This window comes from Typopeltis vanoorti, chromosome 12 (genome assembly GCF_054136105.1).
Source record: "Typopeltis vanoorti isolate ZY-2024b chromosome 12, IOZ_Tvanoo_1.0, whole genome shotgun sequence".
NCBI classification, from domain to species: Eukaryota; Metazoa; Arthropoda; class Arachnida; order Uropygi; family Thelyphonidae; genus Typopeltis; species Typopeltis vanoorti.
The window spans coordinates 85271000-85298824 of record NC_143560.1 but is presented as its reverse complement, the minus strand read 5'-3'; the positions used below and the strand labels follow the sequence as shown (position 1 = coordinate 85298824).

The 27825-nt window shown below is 35.5% G+C and overlaps 1 protein-coding gene across 1 annotated transcript in view; it reads right to left on the bottom strand.

Annotated features, from left to right (window-relative positions):
• Positions 1-27825, bottom strand: part of mRpL38 (mitochondrial ribosomal protein L38) — a 185231-nt gene that overhangs the window by 95666 nt on the left and 61740 nt on the right. Inside the window, exon 4 of the mRNA XM_090401660.1 lies at positions 1092-1210. Coding sequence (XP_090257786.1) covers positions 1092-1210 — 119 coding nt within the window. The remainder of the gene's footprint in view (positions 1-1091; positions 1211-27825) is intronic.

Here is a 27825-nt window from a genome sequence, read left to right as displayed (position 1 = left end):
ACTATCTTATGAACCCAACATGAAGCTATTGATTATAATGTATTTTTTGTCTGTCAATCACTTGCATTCTCCTGGCTGGTTTGCCTATTCTGAGGGACAAAAAAAAAACTGAGTTTTCAGAAGAAAGAAACTCTCTACCTCCATATGAGATTGGCTAAGCCATGTTTAGTCAAAAGAAACCAGATAAAGGTTCCTCACATCATGAACATGAATCAAACCTAGGACTTTCTGACCAAAGGGCTTCGTCTATACTGAGCTACAGAGGCTATTGCTCAGTTATTGCCGAGAAGTATCGTGATATGATCAACAATGCATGGATTCAGTCATTTTCATGCAAGGGGCCTCTCCACACATTGGGCAATCTGTAAAGAGGTTCTTTGAGAACACTTCACAAAAGCCAGAGTGATCAGCCATGCATTTCCCACTGTATGGCCATCTCATTCACCTGAATGACTGAATCCTATGCATGGATTCAGTCATTTTCATGCAGGATGGGGGGGGGGGTTTCCTCAAACATTGGTAAATCCGTACAAGAACATTTCACAGAAGCCAAAGTGATCCACCATGCATTTTCCACTGCATGGCCACCTCGTTCAGTTGATCTGATCTACTATGACCTCTGGCTCTGGAGATTTCTCAAAGACAGGGTTTATCAGGATCATCCTGAAAAAAACTTGCCAGCACTAAAAGATAGCATAATACAGCATGTATGCAACATTAGTCCTGACCAGCTGCATTCTGCCATTGAACAGTATAATGCATAATGGAAGTAAATAAAAAAAGTGTTATTTATGCTTGTGTCACTCTTCTCCTTATGCACACAGAAAAATTACTACATCTATGTTCAGTACATCTTACAGTGCCCTGGTGGTGAATTTTGGAACTACTTTTTTTTTTCTCAAATATCACTTCTGCCTGACGCACAATATGTTCCTGCAAAGTTTCACAGCATTTGGATCACTGGGTGGTGCTCCACAAGGCCTTAAATGGGGATACTTTAATTTTGATCACCCTGTAATTTATATAATAAAGCAACTATAATTTGTAGTTTATAGCAAAAATAAGCAAAATGTAATGTATTTCATACTTACATAAACCAGTGTATATATTCTGATTCACTGTTTTCGAGGTGCCCATCAGGATTTGTCAGTATTAATGTCCACATATCTTTAGGTTGACTTTCAAATGTAATGTAAGGGGCTTTCTGAGACTAAAAACAAAAGAATTTGGTTATTTACCTTGCATATCATATCTGCACACAGCTGTTATACATTTGGAATTATTAATTAATATTAATTAATCTTCTGAATTACCCAAATTCATGCTGGTTACTTACAAAATACATATAACTATTACTAAATGTATCTTGATAATTCAGAAGCTTATATACAGGATGGCCAAAAAGTTATGGAACATGCCACAGAAAGGGTCCATCTTTGTGAAGCAATTGCATAAGTTTTTTTTGTATCACCAGATTTTTTTTTTTTTTTTTTTTTTTTTTTTTTTTTTTTTTTTTTTTAGTTATGAAAAACCCACATCACATAAATGCCTTCAATTTTCAGCTTCATAAAGACAGGGCCCTTTGTACGGAATGTTCCAGGATTTATGGGCAGCCCTGTATATTCATCACATTTTATATCCTAATTACTATTTTTCTTGTATATTTTCAAGTTTAGCAGATGTTACTGTAGTCATCACAAAATTCAATTACTTATTTCCTATGGGCAACTGTTCTCCAAACTGGTCTATTGTTTGTCAAGTCTCTGAGCTGATCAATTTATGTTTCAATTTTCCAAATAACTTCTAACAGTATTAACTTGCATAAAACTTAATTTCCTCTTATTTTATTTAAGTGACAATTCTATTTTAGATTAGCTCTGCTTATACATTCTTGAATATCAATACTAATATCAAATCTTTATTGATGTATTCATTTTTAATATGGTTCTATTAAAAATGAATTTACTTAGTCCTTTAACTGTTGCCATTTACTTAGTTCTCTAATTGTCCTCAGAACTCTCACAGTTGGTATTATTATTATAATCAGCATTCCACCAAATTCATACTATTTATTTACAAAGTACATATAACTATTACGAAATTCATGTTTTCTCTTTAAAGCACATGTAACTATTCCTAAACGTATCTTGAGAATTCAGAAGTTTATGCTGTTGCCACCCTAGAAGCATATTTCCTAAATAAATCATAATACTGGAATAAACTCATGTAAATTATTTTTTTATTAGTATAAATTTTGCCTATTTATCAAAGGCATCTTCAGTATAAGAATGTAAAAAGCTAATCGAACAATAACTGACAATTTCAAAAGGTGCCACCTAAGTAGCTAATGTAAGATAACTAAAAAAGGTCATTAAATTTCCTAACTTATAAAAAAAAAATGTATACAATCAAATAAAATAAAGTTATGAAAGATTAGCTGATTTAAAAAGTACTATCTCCCACAAAGGGGAGAGACGTAGATCATCGGATCTGTTTATGTTAGGAGAGGGAAATAAAGTTTCACATGTTTCTATATAAAGCCATTCCATTAAGAACTGACTTTTGTAAAGGACTCATGTTGTTCCAATAAATTTTTTTAGTTATCTTACATTAGCTCATTAGGTGGCCCCTTTTGGAATTGTCAGTTATTATTCAATTAGCTTTTTACATTTTTACATTCTTGTACTGAAGATACCTTTGATACTTAAGTGAAAATTATACTAATAAAAAAATAATTTATGAGTTTACTCTGGTATTATAATTTATTTAAATATGCCTACTCACGGTATTTCCTTATTGAAACAAATTACATTTCCTGGCAGAAGGCCACCACTTATAATAATAATACCAACTGTGAGAGTTCTGAGGAAAATTAGAGAATTAGAACTAAGACAAAATTGAAGGAGGGCAAGATTGTGCTGCTTCATAAGGGAGATGATAGAACTCAAGCATCATAGGCCTATCTGTGTGTCATGTGTTGTGGTTAAGTTGTTGGAGAAGCTGGTGAGAACTAGGATTCAGAATTGTGTTGACAACAATGGTATTATCTTTGATAGACATCATGGATTTCTAAAGGGAGGTCATGTTTAAGTAATCTACTTACTTATTACAATAAGATGACAGCTTCCTTGGAAAGAGAAGAGGGATACTCAGTAGTATACTTAGATTTTGCAAAGGCTTTTGATAGATTACTGCATGATAAGTTGATAGTCAAACTAGAGCGGATGGGATTGGATATTAGATTAGTGCACTGGATCGGAGACTGGCTATCTGATAGGTATCAGCATGTTGTGTATGGGGAAGCAATATTCTGCAAGAATAAAGTCACTAATGGCATTCCTCAGGGGTCTGTTTTTAGGGCCATTGCTGTTTAACCTGTATGTTAATGATATTGGCAAAGATTTGGATGAGGATATTCAGTTGTTTGCAAATGATGTAAAGTTCGGATGAACTATGAGGAGTAGAAAAGATGTTGTGTCCTTACAAGAAGACTTGAATAAACTGAGTGAATGGGTATGGAAATAAGGATGAGAGTTCAATGTTACAAAATGTAAGGTTTTAAAATTTGGGAAACAAAGATAGGATGTAGAATTTATGCTTGGTGGGGATATATATTGTTGGAGGTGGAGGAAATAAAGGATCTGGGGTAATAGTGGATAAGGATCTAAAATTTAGGGGACACATCATTGCCAAAATTGTGAGGACAACAGAAAAAATTCTGGGAATGATGAAGAGGACACTGACTTGTAGAAGTAAGGAGATTCTTGTTCCAGTGCATATGGCCACACACTGATTAGGCCACATACAGACTTCTGTGAACAGATCTGGTCACCTGGTTTTCAAAAGGACGAAGAGGTGTTGGAAAGGGTCCAAAGGCGATTGACTAAGGTAGTTTCTGATCTCTGAAATGTTGAATATGAGGAAAAGTTGAGAAGATGCAATTTACAGTCTAGTGGATAGGATGAAGAGAGAGGATGTGAGCAGGAAAGTGAGAAGTGGGTTTTTTTGCATGAAGAGTTGTGAACGATTGGAATGCCTTGCCTGAGAGTGTGGTGTCTACAGGGAATTTGAGTGTGTTTGAGGTGCAGTATAATGAGCTGTGTGTGTATGACAAAAGGACCTCCTAGATGAGGCTTTGACTCCATGGGGTTTTGAGATGATGATAATAATAATAAGTAAATGGCAACAGTGGCAGAACCATATTAAAAATGAAGACATCAATAAAGATCTTAAGGACTTCTGGAAAAAAAATGGAGCAAAAAAGGTGAGTCTTATAAATATGTAATCTGCTACTCCGCAAACAGGTTAGTTTTTGTACATTAACACTAATAGCTTATCTTCTTCCTCCCCTTCATTCTCTCATCTTCAGATTCTTTCATTTTTGCCTGTCTGCTTTGAATTAATTTATAAACTTCAATAAATACAACTAACCAACTGACTCTCATAAACATATCATGAAACTATTCCTCCATGCACTTTATAAATCCATGTGTTAAGGCTTAAGTGCTGGGAGGACATCATACTGGAGGTTTAATGGAGTGTTGAGCACTAAGAGAAAGGATTAAAAACTAATTTTAATGCTTCAATATTTCATCTCAGTCATTGAGACATCTTCAGAGAGTATAAATAACACTTGTAACACACACAAAGACCACAATACTTAATGAAACAAGTGGGAGACTCTAAGTCACCTAGGCAGTGACCCTCTATAGGCATTTGAATGCAGCCTACAATTAAACTGGAACCTCTGACAATTATTGTTTCCCAAATTTTGGGAAGTTCTATAAATCCATATTTGTTTAAATTAGGTTGATTTCTGAGTGCTGCTGCAGATTCCAAAAACAGTCTTTCTTTTTTAAATCTACTATGGTGAAACATGGTGGTTTTCTTCCAGAAGATCCTTCAAGTTGTGTCCAATATATGGTCTGCAAGGTTAGAATGACCATAGTTATGATTGCTGATGTAAGATTTATTTTCATCTAAATGTATAGCAGTCGATCTACCTGTCTCTCTAAAGTAATGATTATTTAAAAGAAAGAAAAAAATAATAAAATAATAAAGAAAAATGATTACAGGCAGTCAAGGGCTGTCTGTGATAAAGCAATCTAGATTTATGACATTTACTAAGGGATCATAATCTGGACATGAGGCACTGGGAACCACTTATAACACTTAAGATGTGATGCTTGGCTGGCCTGGATGAATCAAAATTTGTTTCATCCAGGATGGATGTAGCTTTGGATGTGTATATTGCTATAATGCATAGCAATATATAGATCCAAAAGGAAGTATGCTGCACATTATTGGACAGTAAGTAACTGATGTGAAATTAAACAACAAGTAAACTAGTTGTGAAGACACATGCAAATTTTGCTTATTATTATTATGTGACACCTCCAGGGAATCCAAAAGGCTCATCGATGGAGAGTGTGCCAACAGCATCGAATGATTGACCCCTTCCAACTACTAACCGTGCTCAAACTTGCTTAACTTTTTTTGCTGAGCCATTAGTAGCAGAGGCTCTACCAATCGACCAACCTTTGCTGGCTGGGTAAAGGATTTAATCAAAAATATAATTTGTCTATTATGATTTATTGTATTATAGTAACTAAAGTTATAAAAATGGGTAATAAACTCAATATTGAAGTTACAAAAGCAGATGCAAATGAATTATTATCATCATCATTACATGACACCTCCAAGGTCTCATCACAGCAGAGCACTCTACTCTGCTATACACAACTCACCGTCTCCCCTGCTCAATCCTCCACCTATTATTACCACAATGACAATACTACTGCCATCAGTATCCAGTATCTGAATAGCCTTTTAAGGAATGAATATAACTGACTAAAGTTTCTGACTTAATGTTTAATCTTTATGTTCTTGTGATGCATTCCATTAGGTTCTACCAGGATACTGAATAATGAGGATAGGCTGGCAATTTGGAATGAGCCTATCCCCATATTAAAAATACAATTTGCCTGACCAAAATAAAATGATGATATAACAGGATGTAATGAAAGTTAAAATGTTGCCCAGTTAAACATGATTCCTGCTGTTTTCATCAGGGAATCAGAACAAAGCCCAAAACAGATGCAAGAAAATTATCAATGCTTCTAAAACTGAATTTGAACAGGCAGGAAGCTTGCAGCCTGTCCAAACGGCAGCCTTTTGGTTTCTTACCAAGGCAAGTGGTCGTAATTTTTGCCCTACACTACTCCCACCTCTGTCATACCCAGATGGCTCAATTGCAACATCACCCACAGAAAAAGCTAACCTCCTGGCTTCACACTTTGCCTCCAATGCACACATAACTGACAATGGCAAATGCCCTCCAGTCATTCCAAATGCCCAACATGCAATGCCCCCCTGTATCCTTTTGCCAAAAAGATATCATAAACCTGTTGTCTAAATTAGACACAAAAAAGTCTCCTGGCCCTGATGCCATTCCTCCAATTGTCCCGAAAGTCTGTGCAACAGAATTGACTCCTATCCTATGCCGTCTGTACACACTCTCTTACTCCACTGGTATATATATATATATATCCCAAAGCCTGGAAACTGGCCCAAATTCAACCTATTCCTAAAAAGGGTTACAAATCACTGACATCTAAGTCCGATATAAAGTGATGGAGAAAACCATCAACTCTCAACTCCTACTCTACCTAGAAGGTACCCAACTATTAAGCGACCACCAGTACGGATTCCGTCGAAGCCAATCAACAGGAGATCTACTCTCATACATCACCCATCGCTGGACAAATGCCATGGAGAAATTTGGCGAATCCCAAGTAGTTGCACTTGATATCTTTAAAGCCTTTGATCGGGTCTGGCACAAAGGCTTACTAAGCAAATTCCCATCATTTGGACTGTCTCAGGACTTCTGCAGATGGATTGCCAGCTTCCTGTCTGGACAAACACTATGTGTAATGGTAGATGGCTCCCTATCCTCTTACCATCCAACTAATGCTGGGGTCCCACAAGGTTCAGTTCTCTCACCAACCCTCTTCCTTCTATATATCAATGACCTACTTCAGTTGACCTCTAATCCAATACACAGTTTTGCAGATGACAGCACATTACACTCCTCCCTCTTATTTGACAAACTCTACTCTACACAACTCACTTCAAACCACAGAACATCAACCACCACTGACCTTAATTCTGACCTCCAAGCCACCCTCCAATGAGGCTCAGATAACCTCGTCAACTTCAACGCTAGTAAAACGAGCGTCGAAGTTGACCAATTCTGTCTTATTTCTCACAAAAAAGAACCATTTTCCCCCAACATTGTTTTTGATAACACTCAAATTCCCAGACAAGATGAGATCTCTCTTCTCGGAATTACCCTGACACCAAGCCTCTCCTGGCATAAACACATCACAACCTTTGCATCCTCAGCTTCCAAAAAACTAGGTTTTCTCTTTCGCTCAAGATGCTACTTCACCTCTAAACAGCTGTTAACATTATACAAATCTCAAATCTGCCCAACTATCGAATAGTGCTCTCACATTTGGAGTGGGGCTCCTAAAAGCTCCCTCAAAATGCTTGACTCAATACAGAGGAGAACAATCAGATTGATAAATGACCCATCTCTCACCAACTCACTCCCCTCACTTTCACATAGGCGCTTGGTCTCTGCGATTTGTATATTCTATAAATATTTCCATGGAAAATGTTCATCCGAAACAGCATTAATAATTCCCCCACTCTGTACTAAGCCCATTGAAACACGTACAGCTGCTGCCCAACATCCTTTCACAGTACACCTTGAAACCCACAGAACAAGTTTCTTTTCCTCCTCCTTCATCCCTGCTACTGCGGATTGTGGAATAGCTGACGTATTTCCCAAGGAATACAATATACAGGCTTTTAAATCAAATGTAAACAAGTTTTTCCTTTCCCAACCCATTACCCATATACGGTACTAACATACTATAGGTTGACCAGCCAACCTCTCGTATATGGGCCCAACATAAAAAAATAAAAAAAGCAAAAAAGTCAGCTTCTACCGGAACAAACTCCAACCCAGTATCAGCAGAGTTCAAGCTTAGCACCACTAAAATAAGAAGAATCAATGGAAAAGGAATGGAACCAGCAGAAGAATTGAATAAGTACCAGACTGCCATAATAGGTATCACTGAAACAAAGAAAACAAAAACTAGTGTGATTCTTCTTAGTATCAAATATCAAGATTATACTTGGGCACTGATAAACAAGGAAAAGAACAGGTAGCTCTAGTATTCAACACTAAATATGAGAATAATCTTTTTTAAATAGCAGACAATATGAAGTAGAGTATAAAAGAGAATGATGTAGGAAAATATCAGAATGGAGAATTGCACAATGAGACTTATTTGTGCCTATGGTCCCACAGATAATTCTAATAAGGAAGTGGAGGAATTTTCAAGGCATTAGAGAAGATACAAAGAAAAGGGTAAAGTTGGTCCTTGTTGGGAGACATCTAAACAGCAAAGTAGTAGGAAATGAGTACAAGACATATGTTGTGGGAAATTTTATAGAGAGAAAAGAGCAAAGCTAATAATAACAGTAAGTACCACCTAAATTTCTATTCAGAACATAGACTAATCATTACTAATATCATGTCCCAACATTAAGATGTGCACAACAATGAAGAGAACACAGAAGAAATAAGAAAGTCTCACTGACTATTTATTGTTGACAGTGATGTCTTCATGCTGGTTCAGGAGACAAGAGATATTATTATTCAGGAAATTATTCAAGATATTATTCAAGGAAATATAAATGTTTGAAATCAAGAGCAAAACTCTGGAGATTTGGTAGCAAAAAGTGAAGAAAACATTGACTGATTCAGCAACTGAGGCACATGTGGTGAGGTTGTCTACAAGGGTAGAAAAATCAGAACTTCATTGTGGATGGAAGAAGTAAAAGAAGCAGTCACAGAAAAGAAAAAAGCATACTGAAACTTCCTAGCAAGTAAGTTGGCATATGCTCTGAGAGAATACAGAGAAAAATGTAAGAGATCAAGCTATATGTAAATGCAGCTAAACAAGTCATGGAAAGACTTTAATAAGAAAAAAGAATATAAATATTAGGAAGGTGAAAAAATGTTCTTAAGATATTTAAAAATCTTAGAAAAGGAGGAAAGAACACTGTACAAGGAAAAAGAGATGATAAAGGTCTAGAGTAATTACTTTTGAAAGCCTACTAAATGAAACAGACTATGCCAGCATGACAGCAGAATACAATCAGGGGTAAATTTCAATACTTGAGGGAAAAAGCCACGAAATACCTCTGATATGAATAGGCAGCTGCAGTAGATGATATTCAACAGAAATGTGAAAACATGGAGATATAAAAGTTTTACACCAGCTATGCTGCACAATTCAGAAGGCCTGGTCAGAGGGTGAAATTCCAGGTAAGATTCATGTAAGCATTACATGAAAAGAGGATAAAAAATATGTGGAATGGACTATGAGAAAAACAAGCTTGATTCAAGCCAAATAAAGTTTGTCAGGATCAGATTTTCACTTTAAGAGCAATAGTTGAGAAATTGTTTACTTTATGAACTACAAATTAAGTTTTGTAGATCTGGAAAAGGCATATCAAGGGGAACGGACAAGAAAAAAGCTCTTCAAAACACTATGATTATATGGTATAAATGAGGTGTTTATACTAAGCAATATACAGTATATTTAAGTGGTAAGTCAGCAGTTAGAACTGAAAGAGGTATAGAAAGATAACTTGATGTTAACTCAGGTGAGAGACAAGGTTATTCATCACCTATAATGAACACATTATGAAAGAAAGTAATATTATAGCTGATATCATAATTGTAGATATATTTAATCTAAGCTCTTTACCTTATGCAGATGATGTTATATTCCTAAATGAATCTAGTACAAATCTACAGTATTCCCTAACTAAATTGAATAACTGTTGCAATAAATTTCGCACTAAGGTCAGGAATAAAAAAAAAAAAGACAAGACTATAAGAACTGACAAGAACACTGAAAATACCAATTGCATCCTGAATAAAGACCCACAGAACAGTAAAACATCTCAGCTATTTAGGCCCAATATTTAGTGAAGACGACAAATTCAAACACCAGCAAAGCTGATATGGTAGGAAGTCAACTGAATAAATTTATTTAAAATAAGAGATAAATTAGTCAAAAACACTATATCAGACAGTGTTGAAACCAATTTTAACTTATGGATATGCAAAGCTGGGTTAGAAATAAACTTATATTCTGTTTAATCATTTAGCCTAGTGTAAACAAATAAACAAAGTTTGCAGATGAAAATATCTTCACTACTTGACTAATTGTATATAGAGGCTGTTGACTTCACATCAACTGCTTCAATATCCCTTAATGCAAAGCACACTTCCTTTCAGATGTGTATATTGCTATGTATTACAGAAGAGCAACTATCCAGACTGGTTTTGATGCTTATGTCATCTCATAAGTAGGAGTTAAATCTGAAAATATATCAAAGTTGAATTAATGCAGAAGTCACATATTTTCCATATATAAGTAGTAAAAAATGTGTATTAACTAATTATTAAAATATTCTGATTCAGAGATCGTTTTTACTTGGTTACAGAGTAAATTATACTTGCCAAGAAATTATTTTCCTGTTTAATTATTATTATTATTATGGGCGACTCTAGGGAGTCCTTAGACTCATCGAGGGAGGCCCTAAACATCATGTCCACACAACTATACGACATTCTCACAGTATCACCTTGCCTTGAACTCATTCACCGTCATAGCACCCACAACAGACTCTGGAAACTTATTCCACTCATTTACCATTCTAAAAGTAAAGAACCCAGCTCTAACACCCTTGCTAACCACACTCTTTCCCAGCTTCCATAGGTGTTCCCTAGTTCTCCCACCACCACCAGTCCTGATCTCAAAAATATCCTCTGAATTAATCCTATAGAAACCCTTTAGCAATTTGTATGTCTCAACATATCTCCCCTTTTCCATCTATCAACTAATTTCTGCAACCCAGAAATCTTCAACCTGTTCTCATAAGGTTCATTCCATAGACCTGCTATCATCTTGGTCACTCACCTCTGGATCCTCTCCACCTCCTCCCCATCAAGAAGAAACCTAGGTGACCAAATCTGGGCACAGTAATCGAGATGAGGTCTTATCAAGGCTCGGTACAGAGGTACAATAACTTGCTTGTCTCTGCTTGTCACAGTATTTTTCAACAACCAAGTTGAAAGATGAGCTGATTTAGTCACTTTTGCAATGAGCCCCATAAACTTCATCTCCCTATCCACCAACACTCCCAAGTCCATGGCCTCATCAATCTACTGGAGTACAGTTCCACCAATGTTGTATACTGCTGCTAATCTTTTCACCCCAAACTGCATAACCTTACATTTTGTCACATTAAGTTGACATCCATTCTCCTTAGCCCAGAAGAACTCCAATCTATCCAAGTAGTCCTGCAAGATTTTGACATCTTCTGCATTCACTATTGCCCTAGCCAACTTTGCATCATCAGTGAACAAATGAACTGTTCCTCTTAGATCCTTCCCTATATTGTTAATGAACAAATTAAACAGCAGTGGTCCAAGAAAAGAACCATGCGGCACACCACTAGTCACAGACCGTCTTTAGGACTCTACCTCTGAATAAACTACTCTCTGATATCTCTCCATCAACCACCCACCTATCCATCTCACCAACCCTATATCCATTCCCATATGTTGTAGTTTACGGATTAGAATTCCATGCGGTATCCTGTCAAATGCCTTAGCCAGGTCCAGCAGTATCACTGTAAACCAATTGGTAATATCACTAAAAACCAAATGGGTTTACGGTGTCCAGCAGTATCACTGTAAACCAATCACTGTGTTATAAAACTTGAGCAAGTTACTGAGGCATGATCTACCCTTCACAAAGCCATGCTATCCCCTGTACAGTATCTCATTTTCATCAATCCATTCCTGTATTTTTCCCTTGACTACTTTCTCCAAGACCTTGACAACGACTGCTGATATGCTGATCGGTCGGTAATTTGCAACCGTAGTCTTGGATCCTCTTATATGGAGTGGAACTGTTTTCCCCTCTTTCCACACCTTCAGGACTAAACCAGACCCGAGACTCAGATTAAATAACATGGTCAAGGGCACTGATAATTCTTTAGCTCCTTCACGTAAGACCTGTGCCAGTATACCATCCAATCCCACAGATGTATTCACATTAAGGTTCTGTAATAGACTATTCACCTCCACTTCATTCATCACAATTCCCATATAAAGTAATGGTTCCTTCATTTTTTTAATGTCACCACCTGGATGATATACTCTTGCAAAGTGCTTGCTCAGTAATTCCACTATATTGACTGATTCAGTGACCTCCTTATCATCGTCATTCCTTAAAATCATTTTGCCGTATACAGTATTTTCTTTGCTTGCAGCATATTGAAAGAACTGTTTGGGATTCTCTTTAACTTGCATAGCTAGTTTTCTTTCATATTCCACTTTTGCTTCTTTTACCACACTCGTTACCCTTGTGGCCTGCACTTTATACTGTTCGTGTGACTGTAGGTCACCTCTTTCTTTAAATTCCCTCCACAGTTGTTTCTTTTTTTGCAGCTCAATCTTAATGGTTATTCATCCATTTAACCCCTACTTGTTTTACTATTCGGACCATAGGTATACAATCAGCCATAACCTACTGTAAATGCTCCTTGACCACTTCCCATGCTCTATCGACATCCAGCCCTTGCAGTTGTACATGCCATGGCACTGATCCAAGCAATCTCCTAAGCTTGTCATACTTGCCAGCACGGTAATTCCACATATACCCTGTCTTAATCGAAAATTCCACACCTTTGGCCACCTCACAGGTCAAGACCTCGTGATCACTCTCGTCAATAGGTGGCAACATGGTCATATTCATTACAGTCAAATTCTCAGATGCTATTGCCAGGTCAAGCACTCTCACACCCCTAGTATTTTCAATTACATGCTGTCTCAGATAATTATCCCTTAATAATTGAATAAAATCCATTTCCTTCCTCACATGTGTCCTCTCCTCCTTCCAATCAATGTTACCATAGTTGAAATCCCACATAATAATTACTCTCCTTCCACTCATTTCATCAATTTGTTTATGCATACTGTCTTCATCTATTCATCACCTGGTCTATAGCAACATCCAAATGTATATTTTGTTCTGCCAGTCTCAATCTCACATCAAATACCCTCAAATGAGCTCTTTTCACTATCCTGCGATACAACTTCAATTCTCCTTGGCTGCAGTTCATCAGCTATCATCAATAACACTCCCCCCCCCATTTTATTCTTTCTGTCCCTCCTAAACACACTATAACCTACACATTCTATCCCACTAACTATATCATCTTCTGTCAGCAATGTTTAACTAATGCCAATAACCTGTGGCCAGGAAGAGCCAATCAAGGCCAAAAATTCTTTCTTCTTGTTCCTAATACTCCTGGCATTAGTATACATGAAATGCAGAGGTCCTTTTGTCCCACCCCTATCTTGATGCGTTATTCTAAATATCCCATTCCCATTTTTTGTCATTAGTACTGGCTCGGGTACATTTACATTCTGACACTCAACTGTCTCACTGATGTCCGCATATCCACTTCCCCCTGCCCCTCCTTGGTAGTTCTAGTTTCCCTGGTTCTGCACATCCATTTTCACTTCATTCAGCAACACTTTTTCCAGTCTCCGCACACCAAATCCATTCAAATGCAGGCCATCCATCTTGTATAAATGCTTTCCCCCATCAAACTCATTCCACACGTCCACGAATTACACACCACACTGTCTGTATAACCTGCGCATAAAGTCATTTGCGATTATGGCCCTCCTTCTAAACTCCTCTCTGTCATACTGCGGCAACAGACTCGCCATCCTAACTCTGTCACTCTTTTCTTTCGCTACCTTTAACAATACTTTCAAATCCTCTCTCATAAAAAATTTATCTCCTTTCAATTCATTCGTACCCGCTACAACTATCAATTCTTTCACCCTCTGTTTTTTGTGCTCTAATACTCTCACTTACATCTTTAAACTTCGCACCCGGTAAGTACGATTTAGTTAAACTCCCATCTATCACTCACTCCTTTTAATAACAAGTCACCATACAACACTCCTCTTTCCATCATTTCAGAAACTCTCCCACTCTTATGCTCATTTTTTCTTTCAAACACTTGTTTATTTCCATTAGCCGAGGCACTCTGGAAAGAGTTTTGCAGGTGCTCTAATTGCCGCTGCGCATGTTGTATCACTGCGCGTAACCTAGCAATCTCATTTTTTTCATCTTTTAAACCATTTTCTCTCTCTGTATAGTTGCTTTCACTCTCTCTTTGATAACTGCTCTCATTGCCATATTGTACAACATTGCAATTCCCATCAAGCCACTATTTTCACTCACATTCTGGCTTTCTTCAACCATAACTATCTCACAACCTGACATATACTTCAATTCCTCACTTTGCTTACACTTTCTGCACATTCTCCCACCATCCAAACTCCAGCCCCATTCGGGAATGCATACATCCCACACACCCACACATCACATTGGACAAACTCCCTCACATTACAGTTTTTGAACAAAGGCGTTGTATTTTTGGATGCCATTATCTTACGTCACATTGGCGCCATGTGCTATTCTATGAAACGTATCATTAAAATACTACATTAAATAAAACGGGATTCACACCAAAATCACACAGACACAACAAGCTACCAAAATTAGACAATATTACGTTATGATTTAAACCAATATTCCAATTTTCACTCAAAATTATACTTAGCTTTCAGGAGCTCTCTGAAAACACTACACACTGTGTAGCCCTCAAGCGGCAAAGTTAAAACACAGTGTGAAAACACTACATACTGTGTAGCCCTCAAGCGGCAAAGTTAATCCTTTACCCAAGTATAAGCAAACAAAATTTGCACATGAAGTATCGTCATAACTAGGCTACTTGTATACAGAGGCATCAATTGAGGCAGCAATTGAGGCTTCACATCAATTGCTTAAGTATCTAATAAGAATACCATAATATCTGCATTATACACTTCCTTGTAGGTATGTACATTGCTATGCATTATGGGAAGGATTAGAACCTCCATAGCTCAGTTGGTATAGATCAGCAGTTCTCAGCCCTATGCCCAGGTGCAAATGCACCCACTGTCAATTATTAAATAAGGAAAAAAATAAAATTAAAACTGGAAAATATAAGTCCTTCTCCAAATAATAATATTTATTGAAATCATAAAATATGTTAACATTTATGTTATATTACGAACATTTCGCAATTCCTCTGTCTTTGAGTGCAAGTGTTACTAGTGCCAATTTTGTGCTTATGTTTTATGTATTTAGTCTATTGGCAACTGTGTGTGTGTGAGGGATGTGTCACCACTTCACCAGTATTGTTGACACGCTTTGACCATACATTGTTTTCTCATGTTTAAAAATTTTGCCCCAAAATGAATAACAGAAATAAAAAACAACCTATAAATTCAACAACAATTGGGAAGAAGACTTGTTTTATCCCCAGTAAAGAGAAATGTTTTTGCTCATTGTGTGATGGTTTAATTTAGTTGCATAATAAATGTTGCATGTGTGTTTATCCTACTTTCAGAGTCAATTAATTTGTTAATTGTTATCATTTGATAAGATAAGTATAAATTTTCATAGAAAATATTGGTGCCAGCCAATGTAACCACAACCAGGTCAGTGCCTGCCACTCTCTTCCCAATCTTGAATGTGCCTGTGACCACAACCAGGTTGAGAATCCCTGGTACTGATAAAGCCCTTTGGTCGGAAAGACCTGGGTTTGATCCCCATCTCTTTCGATTAAAGGTAAGTTAATCAGTCTCATATGGAGGTAGAGGAGTTTTTTAACCCGGAACTCAGGTTTTTCATCCCTCAGAACTGGCAAACTGGCCCCTAAACACACACGGATTTACAATAGGGGCCCTGTAAATTTTACTTGCCAGGGATCCCCATCCAGCTTAATCTGCCCCTGCTCCTAAGTCATTATTTCCCCCACATTAAAATCCCCCATTTATAATGTTTTGCTTTTCTTTATCTATGTGACAAGAAAATAACATTATAACTACTTCCATCTCTAAAGTAACACACTCTCACCTTCATGCTTACTCAAGAACTACACTGTCTTGAGTTCTCTTGTCCAAAATAAACATTCAATGTATCATCAGCCTCCTAGTCTAAATCTTCTAATAAGCAGTAACCTTTTCATGTTCATGAGTAATGTCCCTTTTCTTTTTTTCTATTCAGTGGGGGACAATGTTGCTTGCGGCCATAGCGTTCCTTAAGATATACATGTCCCCTGGGTGGTGCTAAATGAAGAACAGCAATAGGCAGCCAGTCCATCCTAAGGATCTCCTGGCCAATTTCATGACGTCTACTGAATACAGTGACTTGCAGAAACCTGAGCTTAGAAATATTGGTCCTATGTTACGTATTTGTCAATTAAACATTGACAAATTAAGCAGAGCCAAATCCGATTACTTATCGAAATTACTGCTAACCAATAGTGTCAATGTGATTGATGTATTGCTGTCCAGGAAACACGTGCTGCTGATCCTGAACAGCTTCTTAAAAGGGGTCATATTCCAGGTTACACTGCTATTGGTGTAACTTATCATGAAGTGTATAGAATAGCAACGTACATACAAAATTGTCTTCAAAAAGTCTTTCTTCTATCTCAAAATATTGAAGAAAACATACATACAGTAGTGATAAAAGTTCAAGATATTACAATCATGAATATTTATAAACAGCCTGGATCATCTTGGCTGGAAAAAATTATTCCTATTGCTGAACATCCTGCAGTATATATTGGGGACTTTAATAGTCACCATGAACAGTGGAATTATGTCCGAAACAATGAATGTGATGAAAAACTTGATGACTGGATCGAACTAAATAATCTTCATTTAGTTTTTGATGCCAAAGACAAAGGCACTTTCAGATCTGCAGTTTGGAAAAGAGACTATAATCCTGATTATGCTTTGTGAGTAAAAATAATTTAGGTCACCCTATCCAAAATTTGAGAAGGGTTTGAATTGACTTTCCTCATAGCCAACATAGGGTATTAATTGGCATTGGTATTTCTATTCCACTTGTAAAATCAATGCCTTTTCCACGCTGGAATTTTAAAAAGGCCTACTGAAATAAATACATAAATAAACTTGACAAATGTATTAGCTGGATATACCTCCAATAAGTAGTAATTTTAATCGATTTATAGGTGTTGTCCTGCTTGCTGCCAAGAAAAATATCCTTAGAGGTGTTAGGCACAACTTACATGGCTGGAGCGAAGAATGTAAATTGCTCTATAAGGAATATCAGAAGAACAAAGACCCCGAAACAGCTGACAAACTTCTAGCAAAATTGGATATATCCTGAAGGAAAAAATGGAAAAATGCAGTTGAAGGTATAGACTTTATTCATTCCAGCCGTAAAGCTTGGAGCCTTCTCAGGAAATTAGGTGGTAGTGCTCCAGTGATTAAAGAACAACCAAGAATCTCCCCAGATCAACTAGCCATATTGTTAACACATCATGTATCCCAATCAATAAAAAGCATACAAGATATATTAAGAGGAAACAAAAAGAATTTAACAAGTCTTCACTTATAATTTCGCATGTCCTTTTACGCAGCAAGAAGTTGAAGCAGCCTTAAAGGAATTAAGAATCCAGACCAAATCATGGGTGTTGTGACCAGATTCTCTCTTTAGTAACTCATATAGAAGCTGGTTTTCATAAATGTTCAAAAACATCTGCAGCATTTATTGATTTATCAGCAGCATTCGACACCATCTGGAAACAAGGAATTCTATATAAATTATATAAAATCATCCCACGTAAAACAATAGTCCATATCATTAACAACATGCTAAGAGACAGAAGATTTACAGTGGCCATAGGTAATAAAACTAGTAGCAAAAGGAAGTTAAATAATGGTTTGCCACAGGGATCTGTTTTATCTCCCTTATTATTCAATTTGTATATATTTGATCTTCCTGTCACTACATCAAAGAAATTTTGTTATGCTGATGATATAGCAATAACTGTACAGCATAAATCGTACAGAAGAAATTCTAAAAGCTGACTTAACTATACAGTATAGGATGAATATTTTAAAAGATGGAGACTTTGTTTAAATAGGAGCAAAACAGTAACATCTTGTTTTCATATAAATAATAACTTGGTAAATATGGAACTAAAAATTGAACTGAACAACACTATATTTCCATATAATAAATTCCCTAAGTACTTGGGAGTCACACTTACCATTTTCTCACTTCCAGGCGACATCTTTCAAACTTGGCATATAAACTAAGGACACGTAATAATATCCTACAAAGACTCTGTGGCACTACTTGGAGTTCAAGAGCCTCTACCCTTCGGACAACAGCCTTGCTCTAGTATTCTCAAGTGCTAAATACTGTGCTTCTGTGTGGCTAAATAGCACTCACACAAGGATTATCGATTCTTAACTGAATAATACCTTAAGACTAATTACAGGCTCTATTAGATCGACTCCAATGGATTACCTCTTTTAGCAAGTATTATTCCTACAAAATTACACAGATTGAATTCCCTAGTAGTTCGTAAATTTCAAAAAATTTCTAGTAATCCAAACCTACCTATTCATCAGGACCTCCCAACTCTTAATGTCAACAGATTGAAATCTCACAACCCATCACTGCATGTAGCAGAAGAACTAGTCCTAAATAACTTTAATTCTCTATCAAAATGGGAGGAAATATGGAAGGAAAATACGAATGAATATTTGCATAACATCTTTAAAGGTGATCAAATTATAACAGGATCAGATCTACCTCGCAAAATCTGGACAATACTAAATAGGATTCAGACAAACCATGGCCCATGTGGAGATACTCTCTCTCTCTACAAATGGAACAGACAATCATCTACAATATGTGACTGTGGTGCTCCTCGACAGACTATGCAACCTATTGTAAAAGAATGCACCTTACATGCTTATCAGACTGGAATGACTTTTTACAAGCAGCTCCTGAAGCTGTGATCTGGATTACAAATTTAGATCTGAATTTATAACGTTATATATATTTTTTTATTATAACATATTAAGATTTTTATTTTAATTTTTTTTTTAATTCCTTGGATTAGATCTATGTTTTCCTTTAAGTTTTTAACTTAAAATATTCTAAACTCTTCAACCCTGCTATATATAATGACATCATGTTTCTCTTTTTTAACATAATTTTTTTGCCATTAGCTATGTATGTATGTATGTTTCTATTCAGTTTCTCCTGATCACATATAATTGCCATTATGCACTTCAATATCAAACACTTCTCATGAAGTGACAACTCAGAAAAGATGTAGCTTAATTTCTGGCCGTTTGATCACTAATGGTCTGATGTGCAACATACGACCCCCCCCCATCCCTCTCTCTCTCCTTTCCTGCATTATGAGCAGATCCCTTCACGAATATGCCAACATGTTGTAATTAACCAGAAAATCAGCAGTAAAGTGGTCAAATTAGAAATGTTGAAACCATACAATTCAAATACAGTTTTAACAAAGATACAGTTTGATTCAATATTAAAAAATCTCAAGCAGGTAGAACATCAATTTTGAAAAACACAGACCAACCCTTGTTATGTCTTTCTGATAGATATGTGACAAAAGAAAAGACATGAAGCCATTAACCTTCCTACCGGCTAGGACGTCTATAGACGTCCAACTAAATCTGGATAAGAATCAGCCCACCTGTTTAAAGAACCTGGATAAGAAGTGCAATTTGACTGTCATGTCCATTAGAAGGTGTGATAAACCCTCACGCTGAAGAGAAAGGTTAATCGGATTATCTCCCGTTCGTAGCTGCCTCTCAGTTGCCTATAACAAGAAACGGACTTTCTTGTTCCATGCTGGTGAACTGGATTTTAGTTATATATGATAGACTAAAAATAGAGAAATTATTTATATTTTTGTTTTCTCTTTTTATTGTACAATACAATTTTAATTTCTGGACAAAATAAAGGTCTTGCATAATTTCTTCACTTAACCAATTTAATTATTTATTTTTTTGCGCTAATTTTTTTCTAATCGCTACTAGACAAAAGATTTTTCTTTGTTCTCGAAGAAATTAATTCACGATAATTATTTGGAATATTCTTTTAAAAAAAGAAAAGAAAACCGGCTGCCGACGTTCCAGGTTATATTAATTTTATTTTTGTACAAAACCATCGAAATCGAATAATACTTAACAGATTTCCTTTAGGACACGCTTGAGCAACTTTGCTTTATAGAGAATAACATGAAATTCTTTAATCATATTACTAAATTTTTTCTTCATGTTGTATAGTAATCTGTACTTTCACTTTCTTGGTTTCCTTGTATAATTGGTCATTACAAAATGAAATTAACAGTTATGATTTAAATTTATATTTTCTGAATAATTCAGATATTTTATTCTCCAATTTTTAAAGTAAGCGATACATTTGCTTATTTTTATCATTCAAAATATGTATATCAAATGTGAAATTTCATTTCCATATTTTTACAATAGAATTGAACTTTATTTCGCCTCTGATAGTTACCCCCCCCCCCGTTGCATTACTATCACACACCCGAAAACTGTTATGAAACATAGGTACAGTTTTTATTTAATTCGTTATTTTTCTCTAGCAATTGTTCCACATAACTTTAATTTTTCGATACTGAAACTATGTGGTGATTATTATAAATTAGCAAATTATAAATCAGACGATATACATATTTCCTGATTATTATAAATCAGGAAATGATGTGATATTCGGATACAGGTGAAATTAATATTTAAAATCACTGTCATCCTTCAAATGCAATATCAGAATAAAGAAAGTGAAAAACCCGAAGTTTCGAAATACATTTCGAGAGCGGGCTTTCGAAATGTATTGGTCTACAGACTGGATTCTGAACACGCCAATGTTTCGTGATGTTATGACTGAAAAACAATTCAGTCTCATCATGAAGTATTTGCATTTTCAGAATAATGAAGAATACGATCAGGCAACACATCCTTGCCCAGTCCTCAACAAAATTTATGATTTTCTGATGAAAATCCGTCAAAAATGTAGATCACTCTACATTCCTGAGAGAGACTTGAGTATCGATGAAAGCCTTATGTCATTCAAAGGTGGACTGAAATGTAAGCAGTATATTCCCAAAAAGAAAGCGAAGTATGGAGTAAAATTTTTTATGCTTTGCGAATCGGAAAGTGGATATCTTTGGGATTTCAAACCTTATACGGGAAAGCAAACTGTAATCGAGCACGATAAATATTCGGATCTCCCCTTGTCGATGAGTGCAGTAATGCAGTTACTAGACCCTTTACTGGGGAAAGGTTACTGCATTATAATGGATAATTACTATATATGTGTCCTGAACTCGCTGATTTGCTTTTACAGCATCTTACAGATAGTTATGGTACTGTAAATGCAAAAAGGCGAGATATGCCTCCAGATCTGGCTTCAGGAAAGCTATCGAAGGGGGAACTTATCAGCGAGGGAAAGTCTTTGCACTACGTTGGAAAGACAAAAAAGATGTTTTTCTGCTATCTTCCCTGCACAATCCATCAGCAGAATCCGTGGAGAAGCATGGTTTGAAGAAAGAAAAACCCATTGCTGTGTGTGCATACAACGACACTATGGGTTGAGTCGACTGGTGCGATCAGCAGCTATCATTCTACTCTGTAATGAGGAAACAGCATAAAAAATATTACAAAAAAGTGTTTGGACATGTTATTTGAATTTTGAAGTGTTTGGATTTTGTTATTTGTAACAGTTTCCTCCTGTACAAGAAAAAATGTTTGTCTACCATAACATATCTAGAATACAGAATAGAAATTGCGAAAGCATTGCTACATGCACATGCACCTTCTTCAGCAAGCAGAAAAACAGGAAATCCTCTCAGACATCTGAGGTTGAACGCTGCTAACTCCAACCATTATCCCGAAAATCTACCACCAACGGCTAATAAAAAAAAAAACTCCACGCAAATATTATGTATGTAATAAAAGAAATATCAGAAAGGAAACAAAAATCTGGTGCCCTGAGTGTAAAACTGCTTTGTGTGTTTACCCTTGCTTCAAGGCGTTCCACGCTGTTCAAGAATTTCAAATTCTGAACAGTATGAAATAAAAAATGTTTTGTTTTCAAGGCCATCAAAACAGTCCTTTTCAGGACTACAAATATTGATAGAGGAATACCCGAATGCACTGTTTCTTTTTCATCTTGAAGGCTAATTTTTAAGTTCTTTTTATGACACAGAGAAACTGGAAAGAGTATTCCAGGTAAAGTATTTCATCAAAACAATAAAAAATAATGAAATAAAATCTACCCTATATATATATAAAATGATAAGCTTTTTTATGTCATGTTTATCGAAACGTTTTGAAACTCAGGGGCTACCCTGAGTGTCGAGTCTTCAAAATTAGAGTCATCAGAATTCAGGGGCTGAACTCCCTTTCGAGTTATCACAATTGAAGGAGAACTGGTCTACCATACCGGAACACAGGGGGTTGGGCATAGCCCCCCTAGTTAATAAATGAAATATATAAATAATAACGGGAACATTTTCACCTTGCCAACACTCAACATTGATGTGATATGGGTTCCAAATTTCTTGTTTCGGAGATATATATATATTACAAAGTTTTGTAATAAAAATTTCTGCTACAATGAAGTTTGGCAGAATCAACAATATTATTACCACCTTATTTCTGTTTCTCGTGTGGGAGAAAAACGGTAAAATGTCACTCTTATAATTATATGAGATGTATAATGGCAAAAATAGTAAGAAAAAAGTCATTTGCACTTTCTCTTCAAAACACAAAGAAAGAACATTGTAAATTCAGCCAGTGGAAAAGAAAATACTACATATTTTTCTCCTGTTATCTGATTTTTTTTTTATAGTTCAAAGAAGAAATCACTGCATATAACATGAAGTCTGCAGGAGGGAAAAAAATCTGGAAATTGGTTACATTATAATGAATAGAGAAATCATGTCAGAAAAATTATTCACGTATGATTCTAATCTCAGCAGACATAACATTTTCATCTAGATTAGATATCTAAAGTAACTGAACCTTTGCTACTATTTTACACTAAAATGAATGGGTATGTTCCCCAAGTGATTTACGTTTGTAACAGCTGTCTTGCGAACGATTTATGAAATAAATTATCTGAAATATCCACAGATTGCTTAGGTCTATATCCCCCCCCCCAAAAAAAGAAGATTATGAAACGCATATGCACCTTTTCTTTGAAAATAATTCAAATCCTCTTTTTCAAGATAATTGTATGATTTAATTTCTAATTTTTTGATAATAAAAGTGAAACTGATTTATAAATTAAGCAATTATTTTGGCATAAATAATGTATAAGCATGTAAACGAAATATCAGTATTTCTGTTAGAATATAGGTAATCAACAATCGAAAAGGAAACAAGACATTCTTGACATATTCTGCATTACAGCCTGGGGCACTTTAGTGTTCTCCCCCTTCTTCTCAATAGCACTGAGAGTAATAAGCCTTCAACTTTTCCTCCAGCTAAGAGGATATTACCAAGTATTTAGAAGACGTAGATTATTTCAGAAATAGCTTCCAGCAGCAGAAGTAATATTTAGATTTTTTTAAAGAAAAACAAACAAAAATAATACTACTGAACTTTCTTTTGTGTGGTATGCATATAAACAATTTTGCATGGTGAAAATATAGCATATTATTTCTAAAATTTCACATAATTTCACCGGGCAGTAGAACAGCTGGTTTTAGATTGCAAATAAATAGAACAGAATTAGAAGTTTCACAATACAATCTGATTGCCGTATATCTTTTGTCAAAATGGTAAAATGAAGTAATTGATTTTGAATGCTGTCTAGAAAAGCTTTTAAACCTGTGAGTTCTAGGAGAGGATAAGGAGGGGGGGGGGGAAGCATTAGAAAATCTTCAAAATGAAAAAGAATTTTGAATCATTCCGTATATGATATTTTTCCCATTATATTTTCAACATATCTACGAGGATGTGCACTAGATATTATCGTAATATGCATAATACAAATAAATAAATGACGAAGGCGAAGAATCACTGCTAAAATATCATTGGATATAAATTTTTGATACCAAAAAGACACACAATCGGAAACCAAGTAATGCAATGTAGCATTTTAATATTTTTTTTTTATTTTGTCTTTATGAATAACAAAAAATCGTTTATAAAACTGAAATGTGATGATCCATATAATGCTATTTCGCTAGAAACGAAAGAAAAAGGACATATTTATTTCAATAAATATTGTTTAAAAATATAAATATTTGACATAATATTTTCAAAGCAAACATTTGAAAATTCTGAAATTCGAAAAAAAATTATTCAATTATTATACGTAAAGTGAAAGATCAATCAGTGCAACTCTTCCGGTGCACTGATTTGTAGAAATACCAAGAATTTATGAGACGTAGATTATTTCAGAAATAGCTTCCAGCAGCAGAAGAAGTAATATTTAGATTTTTTTAAAAGAAAAACAAACACAAATAATACTACTGAACTTTCTTTTGTGTGGTATGCATATAAACAATTTTGCATGGTGAAAATATAGCATATTATTTCTAAAATTTCACATAATTTCAGCGGGCAGTAGAACAGCTGGTTTTAGATTGCAAATAAATAGAACAGATTTAGAAGCTTCACGATACAATCTGATTGCCGTATATCTTTTGTCAAAATGGTAAAATTAAGTAATTGATTTTGAATGCTGTCTAGAAAAGCTTTCAAACCTGTATAGAAATTTAGAGTAGTTATGCAATTCAGTTCCAGGAGAGAATAAGGAGGGGGGGGGGGGGGGGAAGCATTGGAAAATCTTCAAAATGAGCAAAAATGTTGAATCATTTCGTATATGATATTTTTCACATTATATTTTCAACATATCTATGAGGTTATGCACTAGATATTATCGTAATATGCATAATACAAATAAATAAATAAATGACGAAGGGGAAGAATCACTGCTAAAATATCATTGGATATAAATTTTTGATACCAAAAAGACACAATCGGAAACCGAGTAATGCAATTTAGCATTTTAACATTTTTTTTTATTTTGTCTTTATGAATAACAAAAAATCGTTTCTAAATCTGAAATGTGATGATCCATATAATGCTATTTCGCTAGAAACTAAAGAAAAATGACATATTTATTTCAATAAATATTATTTAAAAATATAAATATTTGACATAATATTTTCAAAGCAAACATTTGAAAATTTTAAAATTCGAAAAAAAATTATTCAATTATTATACGTAAAGTGAAAGAACAATCAGTGCAACTCTTCCGGTGCACTGATTTGTAGAATAAAATACACCAAATTCACTATCACTAAATAGATTCATTGCAAAAGCTGATCAGTGTGCATTTCAGGATTGATTTTTTTTTCGCATATGTGAAATTGGTTTCAATTTTTGGGAAGAGACACAATAAATCATTTTAGAGGCAAGAAAGGTCAAATAACTTAGGACAGTAAATGAAATTCTAAGCAACACAATAGACGTAAAGACAGGGGGAGGGGACACAAAGGTCACTCAGCAACAGTTAATCCACTAATGCTATAGAATAGCCGTAATGAGATTAACGGCGGAGGAAGGTAATGCATGATAAAAGGTAGAATGCCGACGAAGTTTTGATCCATGAAAAAAGCTAGGGAGTGTTGAATATTTCATCCACACCGGCCGGTTGGGAGGTTAAAATACATTTCTTCCATTAAACATGATTATTACAAAAATTTCAAGACAAACAGAGGTGACAGTATACTGAGTGCATCTGACACTGAAGATATAAATTAAAGATACCAAGAAATTATATACTTGGTTTAATCCTTTATCCAAGTGTAAGTAAACAAAGTTTGCACCTGAAATATTTTCAGGACTGGGGCAACTCGTATATAGAAGCTAATGACTTCACATCACTTGCCTTAGTATCCCATAATGCAAAGCACATACCCTTATGGACATGTATAATGCGCTATGCATTATGGGAAGGCTCACTACCCAGAATGGCTTCAACCTTTACTGAGGTCTCATCAGTGGAAGCCAGACCATTGCATTGTGGGATACTAAGGCAAGTGATGTGAAGTCATTAACTTCTATATGAGTTTCCCGAGTCCTGAAAATACTTCAGGCACAAACTTTGTTTGCTTACACTTGGATAAAGGATTAAGCCAAGTATAAAATTTCTTGGTATCTTTAATATATAGTATAACCGAGTGGAAAAACTTCCAACAACTATCTCTAATCCAGAGTAATTTAATAATAAGGTGTGACAACTTTTGGCCTTGTATATGAAAACATGACCTCTGCATTACTTCAATCTTGGTATCACTTCTGGGTCTGGGTCAGGATGCAAAGTTTAAACCTTTACATCCTGAACAATGATGAACTCTCACTACTCAGCAAAGGTTTAAACTTTGCTGTGGCACACAGGATGATTAACAAACTTGATTTTATTTACTACATTGAAAGAAGTGTAAGATTTCTCTCAACCATCATAGCAGAAAAATACGCTTGGAAACATCAAACATTTTAAATTTAAATTATAAGAAAACAATAACTAGCAACTTAACGAAATCTGAATTAGCAGCGTTGAAATCACTAAAATTAAATCTGGACATCATAATTACTAGAGCTGCTGAAGGCCGTGCCACAGTTATTTTAAATAGAATGTATTTGGAAAAAATGAATCTAATAGTCTCAGAAACAGCATCCAATCAATCAAATAAAAAAGAAAATGAAAAACTACTTAAATCACTACTTGGCCCGAAGAAAGAGTTAAAAAATTATTTCAGCACTATGCTTGTTCCGCAAGATTTTATGGTTTACCAAAGATTCACAAATAGAACGTACCATTCCGGCTGATAGTTGAAGTTATAGACAGCCCGAATTATCACCTAGCCATGAAACTAGTGTCAACACTCAAGGAGCTGGTAGGTCATTCCCCCTTCTATATTAAAAACACACAGCACTTTGTAAACAAAATCAAAAACATCACACTGGAAAAAAGATGATTTATTAGTCAGTTTTGATGTCTCTGCCCTCTTCACAAATGTCCCAATCAATGACACAATCCTTCTATTACAGGACAAATTCCCTCCTGATATCACAGCGCTCTTTGCACATGTACTACATTCTGGCTATTTTGTGTGGCAAAACACTTTCTACCTACAAAAAAGGCATAGCCATGGGCTCACCATTATCCCCACCGATTGCTAACTTTTATATGGAATATTTTGAGCAACGTGCTCTAGATTCCTTTCCTTTAAAGCCTAAAGTCGGACTTAGATACATTGACGATGATCTTGCTATCTGGCCGCATGGCCACCAGACATAGACGCTTTCCTCAGTCACCTAAACAAACAACACAAACACATACAATTCACACCTGAGATTGAAAAGTAGAACATACTTCCATTTCTAGATACACCTGTCACAAGCCTTCTTTCTGGCAGTCTTTCCTTCACTGTTTACCAGAAACTGACACATAATGGTCAATATATACACAAAAACTAGGGTCATTAATACACTTAAACACAGGACCTTGAAGATTTGCTCCAATGAACAAGCACTTAAAGATGAATTAAAAGTTATCAGCAATACCTTCCTAAAAAATGGCTACAGCCAAAATACTATCGACAGAATTCTGTACAAGACCTCACTTCAAAACAAAAATAAACTAGAATACAATAAAACTGTAACCATTCCATACATTAAAGGGATATCAG